Source organism: Dermacentor albipictus, chromosome 3, assembly GCF_038994185.2.
Source record: "Dermacentor albipictus isolate Rhodes 1998 colony chromosome 3, USDA_Dalb.pri_finalv2, whole genome shotgun sequence".
In the NCBI taxonomy this organism is placed as follows: Eukaryota; Metazoa; Arthropoda; class Arachnida; order Ixodida; family Ixodidae; genus Dermacentor; species Dermacentor albipictus.
The window spans coordinates 3596914-3622995 of NC_091823.1; the positions used below are offsets into that span (position 1 = coordinate 3596914).

Consider the following 26082-nt stretch of genomic DNA (forward strand, 5'->3'; position numbering starts at 1 on the left):
TGGGAAGAGAGAAAAAAAGGTGCCTGCTTTCCCACACACGTCTGCTGGGAGGGCGGCCCACCCGTGGTGCGCTCGGCGCTCATTTTGCAGCACATGTCGCAGGTCTCTACATCGAATATACAGAATACTCGAAAAATCAAATAGTAGATATTCAATTTGCAAATCAACTTATTCGACCGTTAACCATTCGATTTGATCCAGCGATATCGGAGTAGTTAAACTGCACATCCCTAATTATTACTAAGAAAATATTTGTCACCACCCTTGAAATACAACAGATACTTTAGTCATTTTCATTCTTTGCAGGAAAATAGCTAATGAGGTCACCTTATCGAAAATATGGGCCAAGCAAGGAGCTATAGTGACTGCTACATACTTCACAGATTTTATCACCCCTTCAACCATTACCGAGTATGGGGGGCAGTGAGCTTTGTGTGGATAAATGCTGCGAAGGAATGCAGTCGTTGCCTTGATGAAGACAAGTCCTCTTGTCGTAACGTTGGCTTCAATTACATTTTTGGTACAACGACTGTTAATCATTTCTAAACTAGGTTAGTCACATTGCTGCCACTTTTGATAAAGCTGGCCTGAGCACAAACCCTTCGTTACGGTTTTGGCATAGCTTGGCACAGCAAGTCGCAAATGTAGCAGCACTTAGGCACAAGCAGCCTAGCTGTAGCATCCCTGGTATAACTCATTTCATATAGCCCTCTGTGGTGAAAATCTTGACTGCTTGAGGATGAGCAAGCATAATTCTACGGACTACACAGCGCACTCACCAGTAGCTGGGTCGATCTTAAAGCTGCTGCTGTTGGCATGCAGCAGGCTGTAGCGAAGCACAGCATTGCTGCCAGTGTCCTGGTCACGAGCCTGTACTCGACCAACCAGGTGGCCTGCTGGCACATTTTCCGGCACAATCAGCTCCAAGGCACTGGTGCTGAACTCGGGTGCATTGTCATTCGCGTCAAGGACATGTACTTCCACACTGGCTGTGGCTGACATGGCCGGGCTGCCATTGTCCACAACCACGACTGAGAGCCAGTACAAATCGCAGGATTCCCGGTCTAGTGGCTCACGGAGGTACAGCAGGCCACTGTTCGGGAAAATGCCAAACTCGCTGCTCGCTGTCAGCCGAAATGTCAGCCGAGCATTGTTGCCAGTGTCCCGATCGGTGGCACTCACCTGCAGCACCAGGAGCAGCAGTCACGAGAGTTCTTAGCATGCTCAGGTTAACAGTGCAGAAATATGTACGTTTCTTGCAATGAATCACAGCAATTCATTTCTCGCTGGTTGGTTCAGAATAACATTCAAGGTTAAGTGACATCTACAAACACTGACACTAAAGACAATGCAGGGGAAATTACTTGTGCTTAATAAATGAAATAACCCTGGGAGTGTCAGCCAGCGCCACCACTCACAGACCTTGGCAGCGGATGTGGCACATCCTTTCTGCCAAAGGCGTCATGAGAACGTGATCTTTTTTGGGTGAAGGCAACCGGTCAATCAACCCACACATAACACAGTTCCCTCTAATGCAGTATTATCAAGAAAGAAAAAAAAAAATGTTGCTAGAAATGAATGAGTGCTAATATATATGTAGGTGGACAAACAAAAGAAGAACCGAATACAAGTATAATTAACATAATAATATGACAGGCTCAGTGATTATACAACATTTAACAGTGCAAGCACACATTAGCACAATTTCTTATCGTACAATGTTACCTAGCTACTATGTTTATAAATGCACCATGACTTTCAATTCAGAAAGGCGATTTCATGTTCTGGGCATACATGGCAAATAAAGGACCCTGTTAACTTGAAGTTGTAAATAAACATAAGCGACCTGAGTATGCTATTCCACTGCTGAAGTGGGGATCACACATGCCCTATGACTTGATTTGTGATTATAACCGAACCTAACAGACGATTTGTAATTATATGGAAGTTGGCGGCCCTAAAATGCTACCTTCTAAAGAAAACTCACCAACAGTCAAGCGTTCCGACAAACGAATGCCGCAGAGATTGTATTTATCGATTACGACATGTTTCGGCAGGCTATTCAAATCTGATGTGCAATTTCGCCGTTCAATATATTATTATTTATTATTATTTTCAAATACTGTTGGCCGTCTTGGCCGTAACAGGGTGGGTACAGCTGGTTTGCACATAGCGTAAAAAATGTAAACACTTTACAAACGTAAATAGGACATGAAGCAATGAATGTTGGAAATACAATGCAAAACAAATAATGAAATACAAATACAATAGTTTGGCTAAGAAATACATGTTTCTAACATTGTGACAGTGATATTGGAAGCAGCATAAAAGAAAGACTATTGTATGTATTTCTAGAATAGTGTGACAATGTTTGCACGGCAGCACTAAGATTAAATTTCATAAAAGGTTTGTAACGTGTTCCTCAAAGATTTTAATGCTACTCGACTGCAAAACAGACGCCGGCAAACTGTTCCATTCCTTAATCGTTCGCGGAAAAAATGAATAAGCGTACATGTCTAGATATGCTTTTGGAATTGAGAACATGCAATCATTGCTTGATCTGACGTTTCTAGCCTGCCTGGGAGCAAGATAGGGCATAGCTTCAATATTGAAGTGGCCTTTTGATAACAAAAAAACAAATTTAAGTCTAGCTAACTTCCGCCGTTGAGCCAGTGGAGGCAAATCAAGCAATCGAAGCATTTCGGAAACAGAGTCAGTACGATAATACCGGGAAAGAATCAACCTTGCAGATTTTCTCTGTATCTTCTCAATGCGGTTTATAATTCCGGATTGAAACGGATCCCAAATGACACTGGCATACTCTAACGTTGGTCTAATGTAAGTTAAATATGCAAGTAGTTTGACGGGTGTCGTTGCTAGCTGTAATTTTCGGCGAAGGAACCATAACTTTTTTTCTGCAGCACCACAAATTCTGTCTATGTGTGATTTCCAACTTAAAGTCTTTCGAAATTGTTAAACCTAGGTATTTTATCGTTTCAGCTTCGGTAAGAATTGTTGAGTTCATCTCATAATTACACTCAATAACATGCTTTGTTTTGTTTGTAACTCTGAGCATGACTGATTTAGATTCGTTAATTTTCATTTTACTTTTTGCAGCCCAGACTTCTACAGCTTTAAGGGCTTGACTAAGTGACGCCTGATCGTTTTAGTGAAGTATGATATGACTAAGTGACGCCTGACTGTTAGTGAAGTATTCTAATACTTCACTAACAGTCGAGCGCGAACTTATTGCAAGAAGTTCTGCATGTTGCATTGTCATAATAAGTAACATCAAGGAGAGAACATGTGACGAAGCGCACAAAAAAGAGCACCTCATATGCTGATAATGATGAATACATAATAAACATCAGTTTAGTACATGTAGAATGTAGATGAGGGTCCCAAAATCAACGGACGAGAAAGATGAAAAGGGAGCCTCGTGGCTAGCATTATTGAGAATGCCCCGTCTATTTGTGTTTTTTCACGCTATTTCATAGTTGCGCAGCTCATACTCCCCTCCTCGAAACATGTAAATAATGACGGGATCTGAAATACAGCCTTATTAGCTATAGTTTCCTGTTCATGTGTTGTTTTGCCCAATACCATACGTGTCGAGAAAGTGTGACAAAGAACATTGTTATGTGCATCCGTTATCGTCGTTTTTCTGTACCGCAATTTATTGTAGCGAGTTTTCACGTCCATGAAGTAAGTTAGGAATATAATAGAGTGAAAACATTACATACATCACATATCAATAGAGAGACAAACGCCTGCTTTAGCAAAGCCTTCACATAAAAAAAAATATGAAGAAAGCAGTAATAGTGAAATTTGCTCAACAAGAATGCGCCTTTTTGATGGGATACTTTCAAATTTTCTACGTGTACGAGAACAGCATCCGCTCATGAACGACAGATGAAAGCACACGTGCGCGCTTTTGCCCACGGCCTGCATGTCGCACGGAACAAGACAGTGCTGGCCACGCAATGCGAGAGTGCGCTGAGTTATCGGTTTCCCTCCTGTCTACTATTTACCCTATCCTCCTGCTGGCCGATGTTAAGCTGTCAGCCATCCACATTGTCAGGCCAGCAAGACTACCCTCTGCCTTTTCTTTTCACAACCACGAATAAAATCCACGCCTTGTCCTCTACACGTGGCAAGTGCGTCGGGACGGTCAGGAAGACAGCCGCAAAGACAGGGAAAGGAGAAAAAGAACACAGGACACGGACGAATTCGTCTTTCCGGGCATGTCTCATTGTCGCGGGGGACACTGAGGTCGACAGACTACCCTGCTTTTCTTTGTGTCGTGTTCCTTCACGCTACTGAGATTCCTAATAGACACTAATCAACTGGCACTGCAAAGGCAACCTACAGTAACTTCATGGTCAGAAGGATTTTGTCATACTACTGTTCAGTTGTATTCCTAGGGTGCGATCTTGTACGCGTTCCAAAATAGAACGGAGGCGGTCCGTTCCACCGAGCTGCACACGCTTGGTCAGTTTGAACGGTGTCGAACGCCATGACGTCAATTGTGAAGTGATATCTGCTGTCAATCATTCCATGTTGTCTGCTATCGGACGAACGCAACGGACCGGACCGCCAATTTCGCGACGGAAAGAACGGACCGCCTCCGTTCGAGTTTGGAACGCGTACAAGATTGCACCCCTATTGTCACGTAGGAGTGACGGTAAAGAAAACAGTTGCAAAACTGTGAATGACGAAACGGACTTTATTGGGCGAACCTGTGCCCACAAAAGCAAGTTGTACTCGAAGCACAACGATAGCGGCAAACACGTTCGGCGATCGTCAAAATCTGATCAGCGGCGAAGCGCGTCGGGTTTTATACATGAGTCATCAAAGGTTCCAGAGTAATCCCTGCTGCCTGCGTGTCTTCCAGAAAGCACTAGACAATTCGCGTCGCTCATACAATCAGATTTCATGAGCGTCGGTGACAACAGACAATGGATAGAAGCATCAGTAACATTGGAGAAACTTCTGATACATGCAGGTGTGTCCTGCGCCGAGCGATAACGCTGTGCTGCATCGGCAAAGAGCATTTCTTCAGTCATGACTGAGTGGCGCCGCCTGGTGGGCGAATATGAACTACTCGCAAGATGGCTGACATAGTACCACCACCTTAAAGGCCAACTGCAATGAATTTCAGACGGGCTAAATTGCCTATAAATGCTTAGCATATACTATCTATGTAATCTTGGCAAAGCTGCATAGCTGGTAAGTCTTATTTTCTTAATAGCAGCCTTTAAATAGCACCTATGCAGACAATGCATGTACCTGGCGATGAGCGGCAGTGGTCTGAATATGGTAAAAGTTTCAGAACCTGCTGTTCACGACTGCTGATCTCTCAGTTGCACCAAGGCGCATCACTCGCTCAACATTTACAAGTTGATGGGTGTCTTTCTCGTTGAGCACATTTTTTGAGCTGTTGCAACAATGTCTACGCGTTGCACGGCAATCAGGTGCTAGAACACTTACTCGAAAATGAGCGATGGCTGTGCAGTACACAACGCTGCGTAGAGGAAGGCCGAACACATCTTTCCTGTCCCAACTTTCAGAGCACAAGCGTACATCATGCCATAGCCGGCAAGTGCAATGCAGACCTGCCAACACGTACCAAGCGTGTGAACTGCACCTCAATGCACAAGCCACATTTCATGAGCACAGTTACTTACCCATGCAAGATATGCTTGCCAAACACATTCTCTGGATGACTATAACTTACTATAAGCCATGATAGCACATGAAAAGCAAAGGCAAGTTGCATTCAGGGGCAATATTCTCGAGCAATCATTTCCAGTAGTGCATCAACTTTGAGACATTTAGCACGTCTCTACATCGGAGTTGTCGAGGTAGACGAACGAAAGCATTTTTTCTCACAGAGCCAGAAACAATGTGAAGTAACTCGAGAAGCAGTTGCCAAAGAACGAACGCTTTATTAAAGGTTAGTGTTGCTTTTATAGTCCTTATCTTGTGACGTCAGCCGCAGCCACTGCCGATTCACAAGAGGCATGGCCGGTGAATCTAATTAAACAAATACGTGTCAGCGGCGCATGCTGATTCACAACAATTCTCCCCCCTTAAGGAGTGAAGCGGTCCGGGGGCCGGGGCTTCCGCTTCGACCTACGCAGTGTCACTTCAGCCCGGTCAGTCACTTGCGGCTCGCTGGTAGCAACCTCGGCTTCGGCCCGCCCGTCTGACGGCGTTCGAATGTCGGTGCCTACTTGAGCCTGACTGCGACTGCTGTCGTGTCCTTGAGACTGCGAGTCTGCCGCTGCGTTCTGACTGCCTTTAGTCGTTGGTGCTTGCATGGGGGCCTCGGGTTCCATCGCTTCTCCCACGCTGGTCCTCCTGGTTTTTAGCTGGTCGAGGTGGCGGCGATGTTGCTCCCCATCTGCTGTCTTTACCGTTGCCATTCGCGAGCCTTCGGTGGACTCTAACGAGCCTGGTTTCCATTTGTCACCCACTCCGTAGTTCTTGAACCAGACGTCTTTGCTCAGCGGTGGGCCCCTGTTGCACGCACCTGCAGAAGGGAATGGTCGTGACACGACGTTGTGCAATAAAGAACGTGGCTGATATCCGAGAAGCATAGAAGCTGGGGTTTGCCTATTTGTCAAGGGAGTGCGCCGATAATGCGAAAGAATGTGGTCCAGCCGAGCTTGCAAACTGCCGCGTGTGTTTTTGTTTAACCCCTGTTTGACAGTCCGTACTGCTCTTTCCGCCAGGCCATTAGACTGCGGTTTGTAGGGAGCTGTCCGCAAATGAGCGATGCCATTGCGCTTCATAAATGCCCTGAACTCTTCACTAGTAAACTGCGGCCCGTTGTCCGTTACCAGGGTCCTCGGCAAACCGAACCGGCTGAACATAGTCTGCAGTGCTTCAATTGTCTTTGCCGAACTTGCGGTCTTCATGGCGGTAACCTCGATCCATTTCGTATGGGAATCAACCACGATCAACAACATGTTACCTTCCACAGGACCCGCAAAATCGACATGGACCCTAGACCATGGCTCCTCTGTGTCCGGCCAAGGCACGGGTTGTCGGGCAGGAGGCATGCTGCCCCATTCTATGCATGTTGGACACGCGTTGACCAGCTTCTCAATGTCCCGATCGAGCTCTGGGTACCAGAAAACAGAACGTGCCAAGTTTTTCATAGCCGTTATCCCTTGATGTGCATCATGCAGCATACGCAGCATTGACTGCCGCGCACTTGTTGGAATAACCGCTCGATGGCCCCAGTACACAATTCCATGGCTGTACATCAGTTCGTCTTTCCTGTGCATGTACACGCGCAACGGCTCCTGAGCCGGTTGCAAGTACCGTGGCCAGCCATTCAGAATGTAATTGCGCACTTGCGCGAGGTCGCTGTCGTCAACAGTCATTTTAGCCAAGTCACTCGCCGACAGAGGACAGGTATTGAGGTGATCGGTCAGAAGAACGTACTCACGAGCGTCATCTTCTGCAGCCTTAGTGTTGTTATGCTCCTGCCGCACCGGTAAACGGCTGAGGGTGTCTGCAGGAATCAACGTCTTTCCTGGCTTGAACTGAATTTTGTAGTTGTAGGCGCTCAGCAAGAGGGACCAACGCTGAATCCGGGCAGCGGCCATGGCGGGAACGGGCTTGTCGGGGCTGAAAAGGCTCAGAAGAGGTTTGTGATCTGTCACAAGCGTGAAATGATTCCCGAGCAGATATTCCCGGAACTTTGTAACCCCGAAGACAACTGCCAATGCCTCTCTTTCAATTTGCGCGTAATTACGCTCAGCAGCTGAAAGCGTTCGCGACCGGAACCCAATTGGTCGATCTTGCCCATTTACTCTGTGATATAGCACTGCGCCGACGCCACACGACGACGCATCGGTTTCCAAGATAAGCGGCTTACTTGGATCGTAGTGCGCCAAGAACTTAGCTTCCTCTAGCAGCCGCTTTGTTGCTCGGAACGCGTTATCTTGTCTAGCTCCCCATTGCCAGCGTGTGTTCTTTCTTAGAAGTTCATGCAGTGGCTCTAGAACAGTAGCCAAGTTTCCCAGAAATGAGTGGTAGTAGGTCACGAAGCCCAAAAACGCCCGTAGTTCCGCAACACCGGTTGGCTTCGGCATTTCCATTATTGCAGCAATGTTGTCCATCTTAGGTAACAATCCGTTCGTATTTATACGATGTCCCAGAAATTCAACTTCTGCTTGTTGGAACTTGCACTTCTGCGGATTCAGCTTCACACCATGTTGCCGGAAACGTCTGAAAACTTCACGCAGCGTCTCACAGTTGCCGCGTTTCTCCGCGACTACCACATCGTCCAAATATACTTGAATGCCCGGAATGCCTTGCAGGATGCCGTCCATACGTCTCTGAAAAATCGCAGGAGCAGAGGCTACACCAAAAGGAAGCCTATTAAAGCAAAACAGGCCTTTCGGAGTGTTTACAACCAATATCTTCTTCGTTTCCTCGTCAAGCGGCAGCTGACTGTAAGCATCCTTCAAGTCGATGGTGCTGAATACTTCACCACCGTTTAGGTTTGCAAAGATATCCCTTATTTTTGGCAATGGGTACTGCTCCGTGACACATGCAGCATTTGCGGTCACCTTAAAATCACCACACAACCGAATGGAACCATTCTTTTTGATAACGGGAACCAAAGGTGTGGCCCACTCCGCACTGTCGACAGGCGAGAGAATGCCATGCTTAACAAGCCTGTCTATTTCATTTGACACTTGCTCCCGCATTGCATACGGCACAGAACGTGCTTTGCAGAACCGCGGCAACGCATTTTCCCGCAACCGTAAATGGACTGCGGGGCCATCAATTAGCCCTAGACCTGGCGTAAACAAATCGCCGAACTCCTCTAAGAGTGCGCTAACCAAAGTACTGTCAGGGACATTTTGCTCACCGGAGGTTTCCTCGCCGAGAATGCTGAAGACGGGCCTTCCGCTACGCTCAAATGCGCTGATGACATCTCGCCCGCACAAGTTCGGGCCATCACATTGCAGTACGGTTAGAGTTGCATCTAGGGTCTTTCCCGCGTACGAGACCGGAAGTTTCAGCTGACCCCTCACGGGCAGCTTGCCAAGAAAGCACGACAACTTCAAGGACGTCTCGCGGATCGCAGGCCAGGCATGCCGATGCTTGCAGTATGTTTTCCACGTAATGATGGAGACAGGCGATCCGGTGTCCACTTGCATTGTCAGCGGAATTCCGCTCCAGCAGAGGGTGCGAACTACAGGCTTGACGAAGTTTACCGACGTAGTGTACAAACTCATTAGACAAAGTTCGTTGCCGTCGCTCTCTGAAGAATGCTCCTTACAAAGGGCCACCCCTTGTTTCCATACACACATCTTAGCTAGGTGCCCTTTACGTCGGCAGCGAAAACACTCCGCCCGGCGAAACTTGCACTTTGCTGCCTTGTGCTTAGTGCTACCACAGCACGGGCAAACGACGTCTTCGCTTGGTCGAGAAGTGCTCGGATGAGTCTTGTGGTAATACGGTTGACCTTGCACCTTGCTCCTCACGGCATGGACGTCGCCATAATCCTGTGTGCTCTCCATGTGATCAACGTTGAGAGCTGCCATCTCTGCTGCTAACGCTATATCTTCGGCTTCTTTCAGCGTCAGCGAAGGTCTGGCCAAAAGCTTCCGACGAACGCCGGCATCACGTAGACCACAAACAAGTCTGTCTCGTAGCATCCTGTCCCGCGCTTCGCCAAAGTTGCAACTGCAGGCCTTCTTCTGAATTTCCACAATGAAGTCCTTCGTTGACTCGTCGGGACGCTGGCATCTGGTGAAGAACTTGTAAGACTCCGCTATTTCGTTGCCCTGTGGCGCAAAGTGTTCTGCCAGCAGTTCAAGCAGCTTCTCATAGGTAAGGTCCTGAATCTTCGCCGGCGCGCACCGTACCGTTATTATGCCGACTGTTGCCGTGCTTAAGGCTGCCGTGAGCAGGGCTCGTCGTTTCTTCGAGTCGACGATATTGTAGGCTTCAAAGTAAGACTGCAGACGCACCTGGTAGGCGTCCCAACTGTCTTCCGTTTCGTCGTGAGCCGCCATGGAGCAGGCACGGCCCGGTGGTGGGCAGCCTCGTCGCCACTGAAGTAACTCGAGAAGCAGTTGCCAAAGAACGAACGCTTTATTAAAGGTTAGTGTTGCTTTTATAGTCCTTATCTTGTGACGTCAGCCGCAGCCACTGCCGATTCACAAGAGGCATGGCCGGTGAATCTAATTAAACAAATACGTGTCAGCGGCGCATGCTGATTCACAACACAATGTTGGCAGGAACAACTTGCTGCATTCGTTACGAAGGAGAATGCGGCGCGGCAGCCATGGTGTAGATACGGTGGCAAACCATGCAGGAATGCGATGCCGGCAGAGCGAAATAGGTGTAACTTCTGGCCGTAATTTTACACGCAATTTGTGCCAAGCCTACGGCCGGGCAGAGGGTGCACCCGACTAGCCCAGCCGTGCCGAGCCTTAGCTGCTCCTCATCCTTTACTACAGATGGCAGTAGTTGTCTGATCGGTCGACAAGTCCAGTGTTTCTAGCACACTAGGCCACAGCCAGTGAAGTCAGGTGAGTCATGCCAGAGACGCTAAGATTGCTACTAAAATTTTACCCTGCACATTAAATGTGACCCACAGCAGTGTGACAAACAGTTGTTGCCGTTGCAAACACACAAGCGCATGGCAAGCAAGCACTTTGTCGTTTTTCGAAGATGCAAACTCAAAATGTTCACTTCAGTGAACCTAAACTGTATACAGTTGCCTACAGATTTTCCGGATTCCAGTAGAATTCCAAAATTTGACTTGATGGATATTCTGGGCTTCATAAATGCACTGTCAGGGTTTCCATTGAGTTGATGCGTTTCCACAACCAATTTTTCAGACAAGTTTAGGCCCAAAAGTTCGATTCTCCTAACTAAATCACTCGTTTCGAGCCACGATACCATGTAGGATTTTCTGCCAGCTTGGCCAGGCTTGGCTTCCAGTGGCCCACTCTATAGCCTCCAAGATTGGGAGGTGCATGCTATCAACAGAGAGAGCGTGCCATCTTCTCACTTTTCCTTCGCTGACAAAACGTTTGCTTCAAAGGACAGGACTTTCTTTCTTTTTTAGTCAGCACTATATCATAATCACTAGGAGCGGGATTCCGAAACAACTAGCGAGACTATTTTTCGGTCCCCACGAGGTATGCAACTGTATAGACCAGCATGCTGCTGGTCAGCTAAGGTAGCACGCAATGAAGCCTGCTCGAGTGACTCTGGCGTGAGGTAGGACCTGTTCTATTCTTGGACCAGCCAAGCTAGACCGCAGAGCACCCAATTTTCGACGACATAGCCTAACTGCACTGCGCATGGATCGCTTCCGCGTTTATCCGGGCTTTTAGCTTGGCCACCCCAATGCACTCTTCTTCGAGCAGAGGCAGAATACTGTGCATTAAAAGAACATCGTAGGTGCGCAACAGCTTGGGCACAGCACAAGCAGCAGCCAGCAGAGTATACTAACTCAGTGGTTAGCAGACGTGTAGAACTTGTTTGCTGATACAAGGGAATGGCATGCAAGCAAAGGAAGCTGATGACCCGAGCGCTGGTTCTCTACAGCTTAAATAGTAAGTCACTTCCGGCGAGTGGTAATGGCGGTGCTTTTTTTTTCAGTTTTGGTATCAAAAACATTGTATTTCTGCGAGCGTTTTGGGAAGCATCCACTCGTATTCCAAGCGTAATATTTTCTACATAGGCACATTATCTGAAATAGAGCTTCTTATTTTTATGCAGTCTAGAATTTCACTGCAGTCAGCCTTTAAGTAAACGCTGTTTTGGCACTATCTAAATAAAGGGGGAGGGACGTGATACGATCAGTTGCCGTTTCGGCAAATAGGAGGCACCACAGTTTTAAGGAAATAAATACAGTGGAATCTCGATGATACGATCACGGCTGATACGAATTTCTGGATGATACGAATTTTTCTGTGGTCCCGGCCGAGCCCCATTACTTTGCAACATGTTGGAGAATGGTTGTTACAAATCAATTTTCTACCCGCGTCGGTTGATACGAAATTTACCGAAGACATTGGAAATTTGAAAGTGTGCTTGGCGAAAGCCAGACGTTGCTGCCGTCTGCGCTCCAATTCATTCGCTTTGGTGTTCGGCGATATCGCCTGTCGCTGCTGCCACTTTCGTTCTGCTTCCCTGCCTTTGGTACCCGGCGATCTAATCAGTCGCCGTTGGCGTTTCCGTTCTGCCTCCCTTGCTTTCGCATCTGGTGACATGTTCATTCGTGGCATGCGCATTCGCTCCTTGTTCTTCTGGCGTTTGGTGTTGGGGGAATCCGGCGTCCGCTGCCGCTTCCCCGAACCGCATGACGCGCAATCACTTGGCCGCTTCGGAGCTACGGGTCTCACTCGACTGCAACGAGACGTCTGACGGAGCGGCGGTGCAGCTGCCACCGCCGACGCCCGCGCGCTCGTTCTACCGCTACTGTGTGACGTCACAGTTGCTATGCGCAGCTGCGCCCCCGACCGGCGCGCCGGTTGCTAAGAAGGGGACGACGTTGCGCCGCTGCGCGGAGGAGAGACCACGGTTGGCACGATTCCAGTGCACGGATGGACGCGAACGCGAGCACGAACCCCACCGATGGCAGTGAAAGAGAACAGCGCGCAGTTACGCGATTTCTCCCTCTTTCTTTTGGTGCGGAGGCGCGGACGCGGCGCCGGACAGCGCGGAGGCCGCAACTGGGCGCGAAGAGCTTGAAGCAGTGGCACTTCTGTTGCTTTTGTGCTTTTCCTCATTTTCCGCGTGCCATTGGACGGAGTGGCTGCTGTGCTTCGGGCCGCGTTCTTTGCGTTAGACGTGGGCGACGGCGAAGGACCCACCACCGGCTGAAACGCTGCATGCGCGCTAAGTTCTGAGGCGTGCGCGGACGAAATTAGCGACGACACGTGCACGCGTGTTTCTGGATTTGAACAAAGTCTGCTAATTGACTTGACAAAAAAAAAAGAAGCAGAGAACATTAGAGACTTTTCTTCAAGAAATAAATCCTTTTTACATACATGTGTCTGAGTGAGTTCACCTCTGACTCTTTAATTTAGCTAGTTTTAATTGTTTCGATGATACGAATTTCTGCTAATACGAATATTTTTCGTGACCCCGTGAGATTCGTATCATCGAGATTCCACTGTACACTGCACATGGACCCGGCTTGGCAAGTGTGAAACCTGCCCACTGTGTGCGCTCTTGTCAGTCTATCAACCAGACTGCAGTTATCACAGTTGCTTTCTCTCACCAGACTTTGTTCTGTGCAGCACTAAGTGCAAGAGGCTCGCTTCACCAGGAGTGGATAACTCTGGGAGTCGAGTGACATCAGGGCCTCTCTTGCAGGAGACTGCGCAGCCGCAGGGCACGTGCCATGGTTAGTTGACGCCATTAAACAAAAGTTGCTGTTTACACGAAATTCTGCTTTCCCTTTCCAGAGTTATTGCAGCTGCAGACAAATTATGGAAATCTTTGGGGAGTGATTTCTCACAGGTATTGCAGTACAGATTTTGAGATATCTAGACTCTGGCGCAAAAACTTTTGAAATACAGCCGCCGACTGATTTTTCGGACTCCAAAAATTCGGACATGCTCGATTATTCGGTCTGCTTTGCGGCACCGCCATTTTCCCCATAGACCATAATGTATAACAACTGACAAAAGTTCAAACACCTTGCAACTTCTCGTCGGATTTTTCGGACACTCCTTGAGCCAACTCAATCGAGAGCACCATGCACGGACTCTGACCAGTGCAGGGTTTGACTTGCTGAACGCCATTTTTGTTTTGAATGGAGCCTCCTTGCTGCCCCACGAAGTGGCGCTACAGCAAATCCTCGCTCATCTCATCATCGTCATTTCTGCCTGGTTTGTGGCTACAGCAGTTCCGGTCTCAGCTTAGTAAGCCATGTCAAGACAATCCAGCAGCTGATTTGTTTCTTTCTTAGTGCACGACGCTGCGAGTAGGCAACGTTTTTCATTTGTATGACTGGTGTTCGCGTCACGGCGTGGTGATGTTTGTTTTGTGTGCCGTGTCAATGTTGCAGTGATGCAACATGGCATACGGAAACATCGCGTCAAGTGTCTAATGGCGCCGGCAATGCCCGCGCAGACTGCGCTGGGGAATGCCGGCAAGCGGGTGCCAGGAGGCCTAGGATTTGTCGCCTTCCGATGTTCTCCCTACTGACGCCGAAAATGTTCTGCCGAGACCTGCACAGTGGTTGCATTGCGATTACGGACACAGTCTCATTTGACAGTTTCACAGGTGCTGACACTGCTGTACTGACATGCGCAGAACTCGATGACGGCGAGATCATTCGTCATTCGTTTCTGCTGCACCGCTGGACGACGACTCCGAGTCGGAAGATGACGCACCATGTGCTATGCTGCCGTTGCATGCGGAGCGTGTACAGGCAGTGACCGTGCTTTCAGCCGCCTAGAGTGACCATACAACCCTCTCCATGATTCAGGCTTATCTGATTGCGCGTATACGGAACAGCGTGCAATGGCGCATTCACGATTTCTTCAAGCCTACTGCCGAACCCGAATATAAGTGCTTGGAAATAAAGGATTTCTTTTTTTTTTTCTTAATCTGCTTTTTCGGACACCTGTTTATTCAGACATGTCCGCAGTCCCCGTGAGGTTTCAATAAACGATCAGCAACTGTAAGGGATGAAAAACACACGAAGTTGACACCAGGATGGGAAAAACTGCAATGAAATTTCAGTCTGGCTAAATTTTATTGTGCAGCTAAACCTTAATAAAACTAAGCCAGTAAAATCAGCAATTTGATTCGCTATATCAAAATTTTGTTTTCATTGAAATTCGACCTATTATGCAAATAAGTACAGCTGCCAATGAATATTTCTTATGCGGAAGGGGCCGCCATATTTGTCTAATTATCAGGCATCCATAAAAAGCAAATCTGAATTGAGAATTTGTTGAATTTCAGAGTCGACAACGAAACATATGGTTTCATGCCGTGTTGACTATCTCTTCACATTAGCAGCAAGAGGTGAAGCCAGCCATGCTTTCGTGTCCACTTAGCCCCCGCAAAACTAGACATGCGACAACCAAAAGGCAAGCGGCCAATGCATGCACAGAGCCAAAACAGAACTACTGCTTGCCGCAACTGCTGTGGACAAAATCATGGTCGCTATTCCCCCAATCATGGATGGCAACGCACCCACTGAGTCAAAACGAAACTGCCGTTTGCAGTAGCCACTGCGTGCGATCTTACGGTCATTATCGACATGATCATGAATGGCAACCACATTGTTCTGAAAGCAAGCGGCCGATGCACGCAATCGTGGATGGCAACTACGCAATTACGAAGGTATGCAGTTAATGTGGTGTTATTTGTGCCGGTAAACACGAGAATAAAGGTTATAAAGGCACAATAAGGCATGAAGCGTCCCAGCGTTCCATTCATTCACTCGTTTTTGGTTTCAATTGGATGCTACTGCCATTTTTACTCTATTGTGACGCTTCATGCTCGCCACGAGTTGTGTAAATTAACAGACATGCAGCTAAATACCTCTGAGTCCAGACTCATGAGGGCCAAATAAACGAAGCATTATTGAACTGGTTTTAACAATACTCAGACATACCAATGAGCAGCTGCCATGGTGAACATTTGTTTGTACTCTATGGCAATAAAAACAGCTTACTACAATGCTCCCATGCCGCACTATTGGCTATAACAACTAAATGTGACTAATGGGTGAATGTGCATAAAAGGAATGCGAAATCCAACAGAAGAAATACAATGCGAGCTGCTTCGCCACATCCACCTCTGTGCTGCACACTCTACATGGCGCACCTTCATCGCCCATCCTTCGTCTCCCTTCACTCTCTTGCTGACGTCGGTGGGGTGCAAGGGAGATGGGAGAAGCAACTTGAACAGTGAAGACTCTTCGAAATCTCAAATCAAGACTGCTCTCATGCAAGAATTTGATAAAAGCTTTTAGGACATTGCACAAGGGTTCGGCCAAGGTCCCAGTAGAACCTTTCCAGAATAGGGTTGATTGATGAACTTGCACAAATGTGTCAATGGGTGTTTTTGAGCAGCATTGGTATACTAATAAAATTCCTAGTGCAACACTGGCACACAGTGAAAAATTAGAAACATGACGCAAGTAAACGTAGTTACTTCTCTATAGACCTTAGTTACTTGCAGCACCCTCAGTTGGTGTCTTACCTGCAGGAAATGCGAGTTGGCTGGCAGGGACTCGAGCACATTGACGCTGTACACAGGCCGGTCGAACACTGGGGGATTGTCATTGACATCCTGCACCTCAATGAGCAATGTCATAGAGGCTGACTGCACTGGGGTGCCCCCATCTGCTGCGCCCAACACAAGGTGCAAGCGAGGCTGCGTCTCGTAGTCCAGTGGCCGAAGTAGGGCCAGTCGCCCTGACCGAGGCCCGAGTTCAAAGAGACCTGGGGGCGCCTCGAGCAGCGAGTAGCGTACTGCGCCATTTCGCCCTGCATCAGCATCGTGCGCCTGTGCCACGTATGTTGCTGTACCAACGGCCACATTCTCAGGCAAGCTCAGCTTGAGCACTGCACTCTCGAAGCGTGGTGCATTGTCGTTGACATCCCAGATTGTCACGTTCACCTGCATGTACCGGTCTCTCAACATGGGCACATGAGAAATGCCATCACATGTGTGTCACAGAAATGACACAACTCGAGATCACTGTATAAATCGAAACACAAGTAGAGATAGTTTCATGAAAAATAAGACTAAGGAATAAGACTAATCTTATTCACAGGTTTTTAGCTGAATGTTAGTCATTGTCTGGCAACCTATGGTGTGCATGCTGGCAAGCGCTTAGCCAAAACTGCATCCATATCCAAATGTGATTGCTGGCATTTTTTTTCTTGTTTTTGTCGCTGTCTTCTTGTGTTTGCTCTTCCGATCAACTTCATGTGTGATTTGTCTGATGAGCAATGAGTAGCGCAAGTACAGACTTTAGCAAATTAATGGCAAATGGCCGCTCAGTACCAGTTTAGGGTCTCTGAATAAAGCATATGATATTGGTGGCCACAAAAAGGAAACCTTTCGGTGTGCAACTCACATAAAACGTAACTTCGTGGGCATCACGCAATGCACCCACAGCTTGAGGACACACTTACAGACTTTGTGCGGGAGCTCCATGCACGTTCGATAGCAGTCAGTTCGCTGCAAACCTGCAGCGCCATTGTGAAAGATCGACACCCATTGTGTCGATCTTTTTATTTCTCTTTTTTCTTTCTTCAATGTAAAGAGTCGACCTATATTCCCACAACCTATACTCCAATTTATATGATAGTTTGTCTTTAAAAGCATGAACTGGGCTTAGCAACACAAAGGTTGCAACTGAGAGCCAACTACAGGTGGCTGTTCACTACCCCGTCTTGCTTGCATAGGACCACACCTATAACATTAGAACTTGACACATGAAACATGAGAGATGAAGTATGTGTGTATGCCCACGGCCAAATCTGCTTGTTTAAAAGTGGTCTACACATTGTTTTTTCACCTTCAATGTTTGCTTTAGGATAAATAATCCTGCACAGCATGTAACCATATCACAAAGGTAAGCCCAAAGATTTTTGCAAGCACATGCGACTGCAGTCAACGACCAATTTTTCTGGTGGTCGATATTTCGGACATGCCCAATAATTCTAACGCCTTCAGGGCATCACCACAAACCAATATATAAGGACGTCTGAAATTTCAGATGCTGAAACCATTTGCAGTCCAATTTTCCATGCTTTTTGCTGTGACCGCAAGTTTGAAACAACATTAATAGAAGCCAATAGTGCCACTATTTTGACTATCTCGCACTGTCAAACCAGCGCCCTTGCATGCCAGTCTTGTAAATGCTAGTCCTAGCTGCTTTGTCATTCGCTACCAAGCTTTCAGCTGTTTGGTTCCATGCTTTTCATTGAAATAATTTGCCACTGTCAGCAATGCCGTCGACTCCACCTATGTCATTCTCGCAGACAGCTTTGAAGTGTGTAATTATGCTAGTTCCCAAAAGTCAGCTTTGCCGCAAACAGGGGTGTTACAGGGTCAAGCATGTGCAATGTATTGAGGTGAAGCATACTAAGGATGAAAAATGGCCACTGTCATAGGACACGATATGTATTCTTTAATTATACATGCATGCACTCAACTTCTCCTGTCCCAGTAAGAGCACTGATACGCCTAATAAGTATACTAGCAGGTCTTGGGAGCTATTTCGGACATGCCTGTGGCGATCTGAGCTCTTGAGGGTAGCAAAAAGCATGCATTCATGTTTTCAGACTACCCGATTTTTCAGACACTTTCATGGCACCTAGGGAGTCTCAAAAGTCGGACGTGTGAAAACACATCATATGTATTTTAAAGATCTTCCAAAATACCTAAGTGATTGGCAGTCACATAGTTGTAAACTATTTTGGCTGAACACTTTTCTAATGACCTAGACGTCATGTTCAGTGCATAGCCTCCTATATTTTTTCATGCCCGCCCACTGACGGGAGGAACAAGGCGCACCATCCCATACCGTCCCAGAGCAGACGACGCGACGGCGCTGCTTGCGCGCGCGCTCGTGGAGACACGTTTGGCATTCATATTTGACAAGGAACTATAAAAGGAAACCCCAGAGCTCCCAACCCCAGAGCTCCCAACCCCAGAGCTCCACTGCTGCGCCACCCACACATACCGCATTTCTTTCAACTCTTGACATGCTCCGCCACAATATTTTGCATATGCTTCGCCGCATAACATGGCTTTATTGCGACAAAGGTGACTAAACAGAACCAGCAATTATGCAATGCATACAAGACCCTTGCCAGCCCGAAAATAAGTGCAGCCCTGCACTCAAAGGATTTGGCCCAGTGTGCATAGTTCCCAGTAGGTTTTAGCTGATGCACACTTTTTCAGGTGCTTTGCTAAATGCTCTAAGAACATTTTCTTTCTATATGCTTGTGCAGCACCTGGCCGCTTGTTGCAACGTACCGGCTGGCTGCTGCACAGCTAAATTCATGTGACCGCTGCATTCAAATGCAACGCAAGATGTGAGATGATTACAGAATGATGACATATCAAGGGAGAACATAATACATGGGATTTAGGTTGGGAATGCGAGAATGCAACAACGAGGAACCTATGAACGGAGTGTCACTGTAGTACATTTCTTATTTGGTGTCCCCCTCGCCACTTTGTGCAGTTCCTCCTATTCCACCCTTCCTAGCCTCCATTCTACCAGTCATAGGTGTCGTCCAAGGCAACCCTTTCTATGTTGCCCTACTAAGTCCTTTTGTCATGGTGCTCAGGCTTCTCCTTCTGTCCAGGAATGCAGCATTATGTGCATCCCTGCCTCTTAGAAAGTATGGTATCCTAAAATTTGCGGAACCATGTGCGTGTAGGGCACAGCACAGTCTTACTACAAGCACTACAGCACAGTGTGGAGTGCTGTAATCTGCCAAACCACAACAAATTTGGCAAGCGAGACTGCACCTGAGTGTGGCCATAGGCAGGGGGCTGGGTGCCAGCCGTAGCTTGCACGTTCAACAGCAGGAATGGGTGTGCCTCGTGGTCCAGAGGGCGCTCCACACGGATACTGCCTAGGTGGGTGTCAATCGAGAAGTAGCCCTCAGGATCGCCAGAGTAGATGGAGTAGCGCACCTTGGGCTGACCACCCCCGGCTGCTGCGAGTGCCCAAGCGATTCAGCAGCACGCCACTCAGTTTTTGCAAAAAAAAACGTTATTCACAAGAAATAGCCACCACAATAGAAAATACCATTGTTGCTCAAACATGACAGCCAGGACTAAGAGTGAGAAATGCTGGTATCAGCATTGATACCAATATTTATTTAAGGTATATTCAAAACTATTTACATACATCAGTGCTAAAATGTCATCAACCTGACAAGCAGTGATGAAACATAGAGCCCTGAAACCTGCAGCTGAGGAACATACTCACCTTAAAAACACCGCCACATCATTCTAGCGATCTTCGTTGTCAAACCATCCGAAAATAGAAATTTTTGCATCTGGTAGCTTACAGCAAAGTTAAACCTCAATATAGCAAACTTCAATGTAACAAAATTCTCAACATAATGATGTAGCTAACTTTTTATAACTTCTTCTCCATAGACACCATGTATTTTGAACCTTAATACAGCTGACTTCTGTTAATTCGACTTCGGTTATTTCGATTTTTTAGTTAATACAATTCCGAATGAAGGTCCTGGCTGGCGCACTCATGCTTTTCTATGAGCCCAAGCTTTCAACATTTTGATCCTAAAATTAGCCTTCATCGGATAACTCAAAATTTACCAGTCAATGCACATGCACTTGACCCCTACAGTGACCCAAATCCCCTTTATAGGCAGCACCTGTCTCGGCGATGCTTAAGTGACAGTGCATATGCTGAAAACACATTATCTCCCATTGAATATTTCAAGCAATAACCCTAGCTCACAATGTCTGCATGCGGTATTTACTAGATTATAATGTACTTTTTTCCATGGAAATTGAGCAGGAAATTGCCTGCCCGCTGCCAATTCCATACGAAACTGCCTTTGCGACGTTTATATGCTTTACTGTATAACATAGGTGCATTGTGGCAAAGGTGATACTAAAAATCGTGCGGCAAAACTGACTTTTGAAAAACCGGCCACCGCAGTGCAACACATATTAGATTCTTGCCCATTTTTCTTGCTAAAAAATTGGGCGCATGTTAAATTTCTATTTTGTTTAGTAGCTTTATTGTCATTTCTACGTCAGTTTTACTTTGGACAAATAGAGAGTGGGCACAGGTTTGATTCAGGAGGTGTTAGACAAATACTGACAAATGAATCAGCAGTATGTTCTGCCGTTTCTTATGCATCATGTTTGATTTGAGCCACCGGGTAATTAGATAAAGTTTGTATTTAATTTATTATTAATTAATTAATTAATTACTTAATATTTAATTAATGGAAGTCAACTGTATAATGAAGTGTGCTTATCCACAATTTCACTGCTGCCTCAAAGGAATACCAAAACAACGAACGTAAACTTAACGTGGATGCTTGGGCTTGTTGGCGATTCATTGGAAAAGGACACCACACAACAAAGATGAGGACACAAGAGAGCGACAGGCACACAGTGCTGACTGCACTGTGTGTGCGACCAAGAGCCACCACAAAAGTGGAGCAGCAATTTTCCACATAAAGTCTAAGTGGGATAAGATCCTATCGTGACCCATGTGCTGAATGCTTAGGTGCAAGTGAAAGCGTGCGAGGGTGAGCCGAGAAGGATAGATAGTGGCTTAATGAGCAGACCCTTCCCGCGCAAGCAAGGCGAGAGGGGGGGTCAGGTTGACGTTGTGGGGTTCTCACCCATGCTCTTGGGACAACGGAACGACAACACAGTAGTGCAAACAATCACAAGGGCATTTATTGCACCTTTAATGCCTGCTAGCGGAGTTGCTATCCACAAAACATGCCGATGGGCTCGCGACAAGTCTAGAAGTCCGACTTACCGCGACCGGAAGCGAGCGAATATGTTCGCCCCATGCTGGATCCCAACGCCTGGTCGTTCGCGTGTATAGTCACGCGAACGGTGGGGCATTCGAACGAGCCCTCGCGAGACGGTCTCGCAGAAGCATGGATCGGCACCCGCATGGAACGTCCGCGCTGCTTGCTGATCTCGAGCCAAAGAGGAAGCGCCTTCTCCTTTCCGCGCCCAAATAACCCCGCCTCTAGGTGATGCTAGCAGAGCAATACTCGCGCCATCTCTCGTACTGCGCTTCAACCAGACCGACTGCCGCGGGATCAGGCCACGCGGCGAAGCCGGGTTACAGGAGACGGGAGCTATGCGAGAAAACAACATATCAAGGGACGCGTGAGAGTCGCACATCCCCGCAACCTGCGCCTCTTTTTCTAGTCTGGTCATGGCTGCGCACGGCTGTTTTAGAGGTAATCTGCCACATGTGCAAAGACTGGGTGAGCTGAAATGCCGTGACGTAGTGCGCTGTCATCCCATGATTAGCGCTGGGCGTTGCTCAATCTCGAGTTTCGGAGATGCATTTAAGCGAGAGTCAGACAAAGCATTTGCTCCCTGCTGCAAGCGCTTGTCACGACAGTGTCATTGCACTGCGGGCGGCTGTATCAGCCACAAGGGTGGACTGAACGTGAAAGCGTGGCTGGCTTCGCTTCATACCGCCGATGTGAAGATATTGGCACATGTACTTATTTATCCTTTTTCTCAGGAACTGCATTTCACCCGCTCTTCACCCGCGACCACTTGGTCAGGGATGTCTGACCAAGTGGCCGATTGACAATGTCAAATATGTCACGGTAGGAAAGTAAAAGGCAATATAAGGCGGCTACTTGGTCAGGTGCGAGGTCCGGAGCAACCATGGGACGTAATGGGCCGTCGAGGTTCAAGGCTCCTACGCGTAATCAGGAGGATCTGGAGATGCGTCAGCTGCAAAAGCAGTGACATGGTCGTCTGTCACTGACCGGAGCGCGGCCACCGCTATGCCTTCAGGTAACACTTGCTTCGTCAAGCTAAAGTTGATAACGGGGAGACACATCCAATTAGTGGCAAGGTTTACTATGGGGTGTCACACAAAGATGTCACGCGCCAGGAAGACATCACGAATAGGTGCGACGAATAGGTATGAGCCTGAAGATTAGGTCATGAGGGCAATCGGTCAGCATGAAGAACAGGACTGGAATTTGGCGCCCAGCAATTCCTATGCAAGCAGTGCACATACCAGACGGCAACAGTGGCGCAGGCGTAAGAACTTTTTTGAGGCGATGACATAGGTTAGCGCTCATCATGGACACTTGGGCTCCAGTATCAATTAATGCCGTCAACGGAACACCATCTAACTCTACTTCAATTAGGTTCGTGTTGGTGAGGAGCGTCAACAGAGGATTTGGACAGGACCAACGTGATGCAGCACTACCTCCAAGGGCTGTATGGCCTAGTTTTCTGTCCGTCGGTTTGGCGAAGAAAAGCGGCGAGGTTGGGTTGGAGAGTGACGGCGCTGAAGCGACGGCCATCGCATGAAGGAGTGGCTGTCAGGGGCATCGGAAGTATGGTACAGACGGTGAGGTGAATGGGCAAGGAAAAATGGGCAAGGATTGATAAATGTGTGATTGATAAATAGGTCCCTGCCAATTAAGTATAAATATGACTGACAGAAGCATTTTGAAGCTATTTCCCTTAATGTAATAGTGATTCGCACCATATTATATATATATATATATATATATATAGATAGATAGATAGATAGATAGATAGATAGATAGATAGATAGATAGATAGATAGATAGATAGATAGATAGATAGATAGATAGATAGATAGATAGATAGATAGATAGATAGATAGATAGATAGATACATAGATAGATAGATAGATAGAGAGAGAGAGGTGGGGGAGGTAGAGGGGGCCAGATCGTCTGCGCTTTACCCTCCCACTCTAGATATAGTTGGTATGCCACTGTGATTAAGTGTAGCAAACTTGAGATGTCAAAATGCAGGAAAAAAACTCATACGCAGGATTTCATGGCAACCAGATACAGAACCCACATAACTACACTGAGAACAACAAAAGCAGCTAATACAGAAAGCTGGCGCCAGAAATGTTGAAATGACTCACCAGGGGCCCTAGAAGCAGCAGCAGCAGCAGCCACAGTGCCGATGACAGTACTTGGTGCAGCATCTTCCCGCACCTGGAAGGCGTAGCGCGGTCGCTGGAAAAGGGGTGGCCGCTGGCCCCGACCCAGCACACTGACGTAGACACGGGCGTCGAGCAGCGATCGTAGGCCTCCCCCGTCCTGTGCTGCGAGCCGGAGCTCGTGCAGTGGCTGTGACCTGCCCAGCCGCCCAACCACCAGTAGCTCCCCTGCACAAGACACATATGCCAGAGCGGCTTAGCCAAATGTTCCAGCATTACCTTCATCCCATGCCGTGTAATTGTGCCATGCACGGGATGAGCAAGCAGCCTATACTCCTCTGTTTCATACATAGCAGGCAACGCTGTGGAAGCACTTCGTGCATTTCACAGTGCAGCTTCTCGTTGATCTGCAATGCTTTCTAAGTCACATATTACAACTACAACTTATAGACTGCGGGGATCGCACGCGCATCCCGATATCTCCGGAGCGGCCACGCGGTTATCACGCGATAATCACGTGCTCGCTCGCGGAGGGTAGCGGGGAGAGGGCACCTTCGCCGCTCCCGCTGCTCTTCGCGCCTGGCCGCGACGCTGCAGCCAAGGCACCCCGTTCCCTCCTTTCCCTTTTTTGGAACCGGGAAGACTCCCCTCTCCGCCGCTCGGGGAGAAGCGCTATTCCCCCGATGCATCTTTGTCTCACGGCGGAAGAGCTTGCGACAGGCCGCATCTCAAATCAGCCGCTGAGACCGCCGCACGCCGTCCCCCTGTTGCGCCCGGCCTTTGTGTGCGACTCACCGCCCCAGGGCCCGAGCGCGGATCCACTTTGGGTGAGCTGAACTCTTATCAGCCTCTTTTGTGGTTCCCACATTGTGCGGTTTGTTTCACCCCAGGCGTCCGGAATGCTCCGCCGCTGTGGTTGTGTTTTGTGTTGTATTTGTATGTGTTGTGGCTGTTGTTGTCTGTTGGAATATTTGTACTCTAAGGTGAATAAACACCTTAGGTCGAGACTCACCCTGTCCCCCCTGGCCTGAACCCGTCGTGGTCGCAACTCACTGCGAACCGCGGGTTAGGGGTCACAGCTCTGACTGCTAGGGCTGCTGCGAAAGTGCTAGCGAGCGACTGCTGCTCCATCGGTGCTGTGCGATCCATAGAAGGGTCAGGTGCGCACGCGCGTGCCTGAGTAATACCCCTATAAGACACAAGCTTACGTGAAGTTACTACATATTATTTGTGCATGTTTGTGTTTCCAGATTATGGGGTAGTATGCCCTGGTCGTAAACGAAAATGATGCGCTGTAGCCACTGGTCACAGAAACATGTTGCTCCACTCATTTGGTGGTGGTAAACAGTTTCAGAAATTCCTGCACCTTTCATGTAACAAATACATAATCTTTCACGACATAAAGTATTAGACATAATTTTACATTGAATTACATGATGTGTGCCCATCTCTTTGTTTCATATGTGATTCACTAATGTGAATGCATGCAGTAAGATACTCCTCAATAGAGCCACTTGATTACGAACACTATTTTCCATCAGACAATCAATTCATAAGCAGAATAAACATAGACACCTGCCTACATATATATTGCAAGCCAGAATGAAATACAAGGGGCAATTTCAGTGTTGCAAAAAGAGGAGGGGGGGAAACACATTCATACTTAGCAGGCAACGCTACGAAGGGCTTTTCACTTTTGCAAGCCAAGTCTCACAGAAGTTAAGCAATCGATAATGCTTGATTAACCAACTACTATGAAGGTGGCAGGCAAGCTTTCATCTTTCTTGTTAAAGTTGCAAGCATAGTGGACCATTTAAACAGGTGCCCAAAGGCAAGAAGCAAGACAGATCACTTTCAGTTGGTTATTCAAACATTTTCAATTCCTTAACATCTGTGAGGAACTTCATGGCTTGCAAAAAAGATATGTCCTCCGTGTCATTGCCTGCTATGTATGAAATGGAGCACAGTAGAACTTTGTTGATACGACCTTGATTCATACAATTTCCTGGCACCAACGTTCACAGTCGAGAACATAAAAAATTACCTAATAGAGTTATGCTTCTTTTTTACCTGTTAATACATTCTTGGAAAACACAACCTTTCGGCACCAAGGTTCGGTATGTCAGTATATTATCCGGCCTCTAGAGCCTATCTGAACAGATAAAGCGCAAGGCCCACACAACGGAGAGCAGCAGGCACCTGCGACGGTAGCTTCCCCATAGTGCTCACCTGCCTGCGGCACGTGAAAATGCCAGCATGCACTCGGTTTCCTCTTCTGGTACCAGCAAATATTCCTGGCAGGTCATCGCACATCGTGTTCACAGCTATCAATGCTAACCTTACTGCAATAAGCATCCACATCTATCTGTTTCACAACATGTGTGGCGTAATGCCGTACCATTCCCTGCTAC

The 26082-nt window shown here is 47.6% G+C and overlaps 2 protein-coding genes across 5 annotated transcripts in view; both read right to left on the reverse strand.

Moving 5' to 3' along the window:
- The window catches only part of ds (dachsous cadherin-related 1), a 169245-nt gene that overhangs the window by 117660 nt on the left and 25503 nt on the right, over positions 1-26082 (reverse strand). For 3 of the 4 annotated variants that reach the window (XM_070534961.1, XM_070534962.1, XM_070534963.1), the window contains 4 exons: positions 23654-23899; positions 19513-19703; positions 16219-16638; positions 780-1182 (listed from right to left, as the gene is read on the reverse strand). In XM_070534961.1, coding sequence (XP_070391062.1) covers positions 780-1182; positions 16219-16638; positions 19513-19703; positions 23654-23899 — 1260 coding nt within the window. The remainder of the gene's footprint in view (positions 1-779; positions 1183-16218; positions 16639-19512; positions 19704-23653; positions 23900-26082) is intronic. The other variant, XM_070534964.1, reaches the window with a different exon arrangement.
- LOC139057066 (uncharacterized) lies at positions 5929-10046 on the reverse strand. The gene is made up of 2 exons (XM_070534857.1): positions 7460-10046; positions 5929-6535 (listed from the first exon to the last, which is right to left on the reverse strand). Exons 1-2 carry the CDS (start codon positions 10044-10046, stop codon positions 6093-6095), a joined length of 3030 nt encoding a protein of 1009 aa, XP_070390958.1. The 3' UTR covers positions 5929-6092.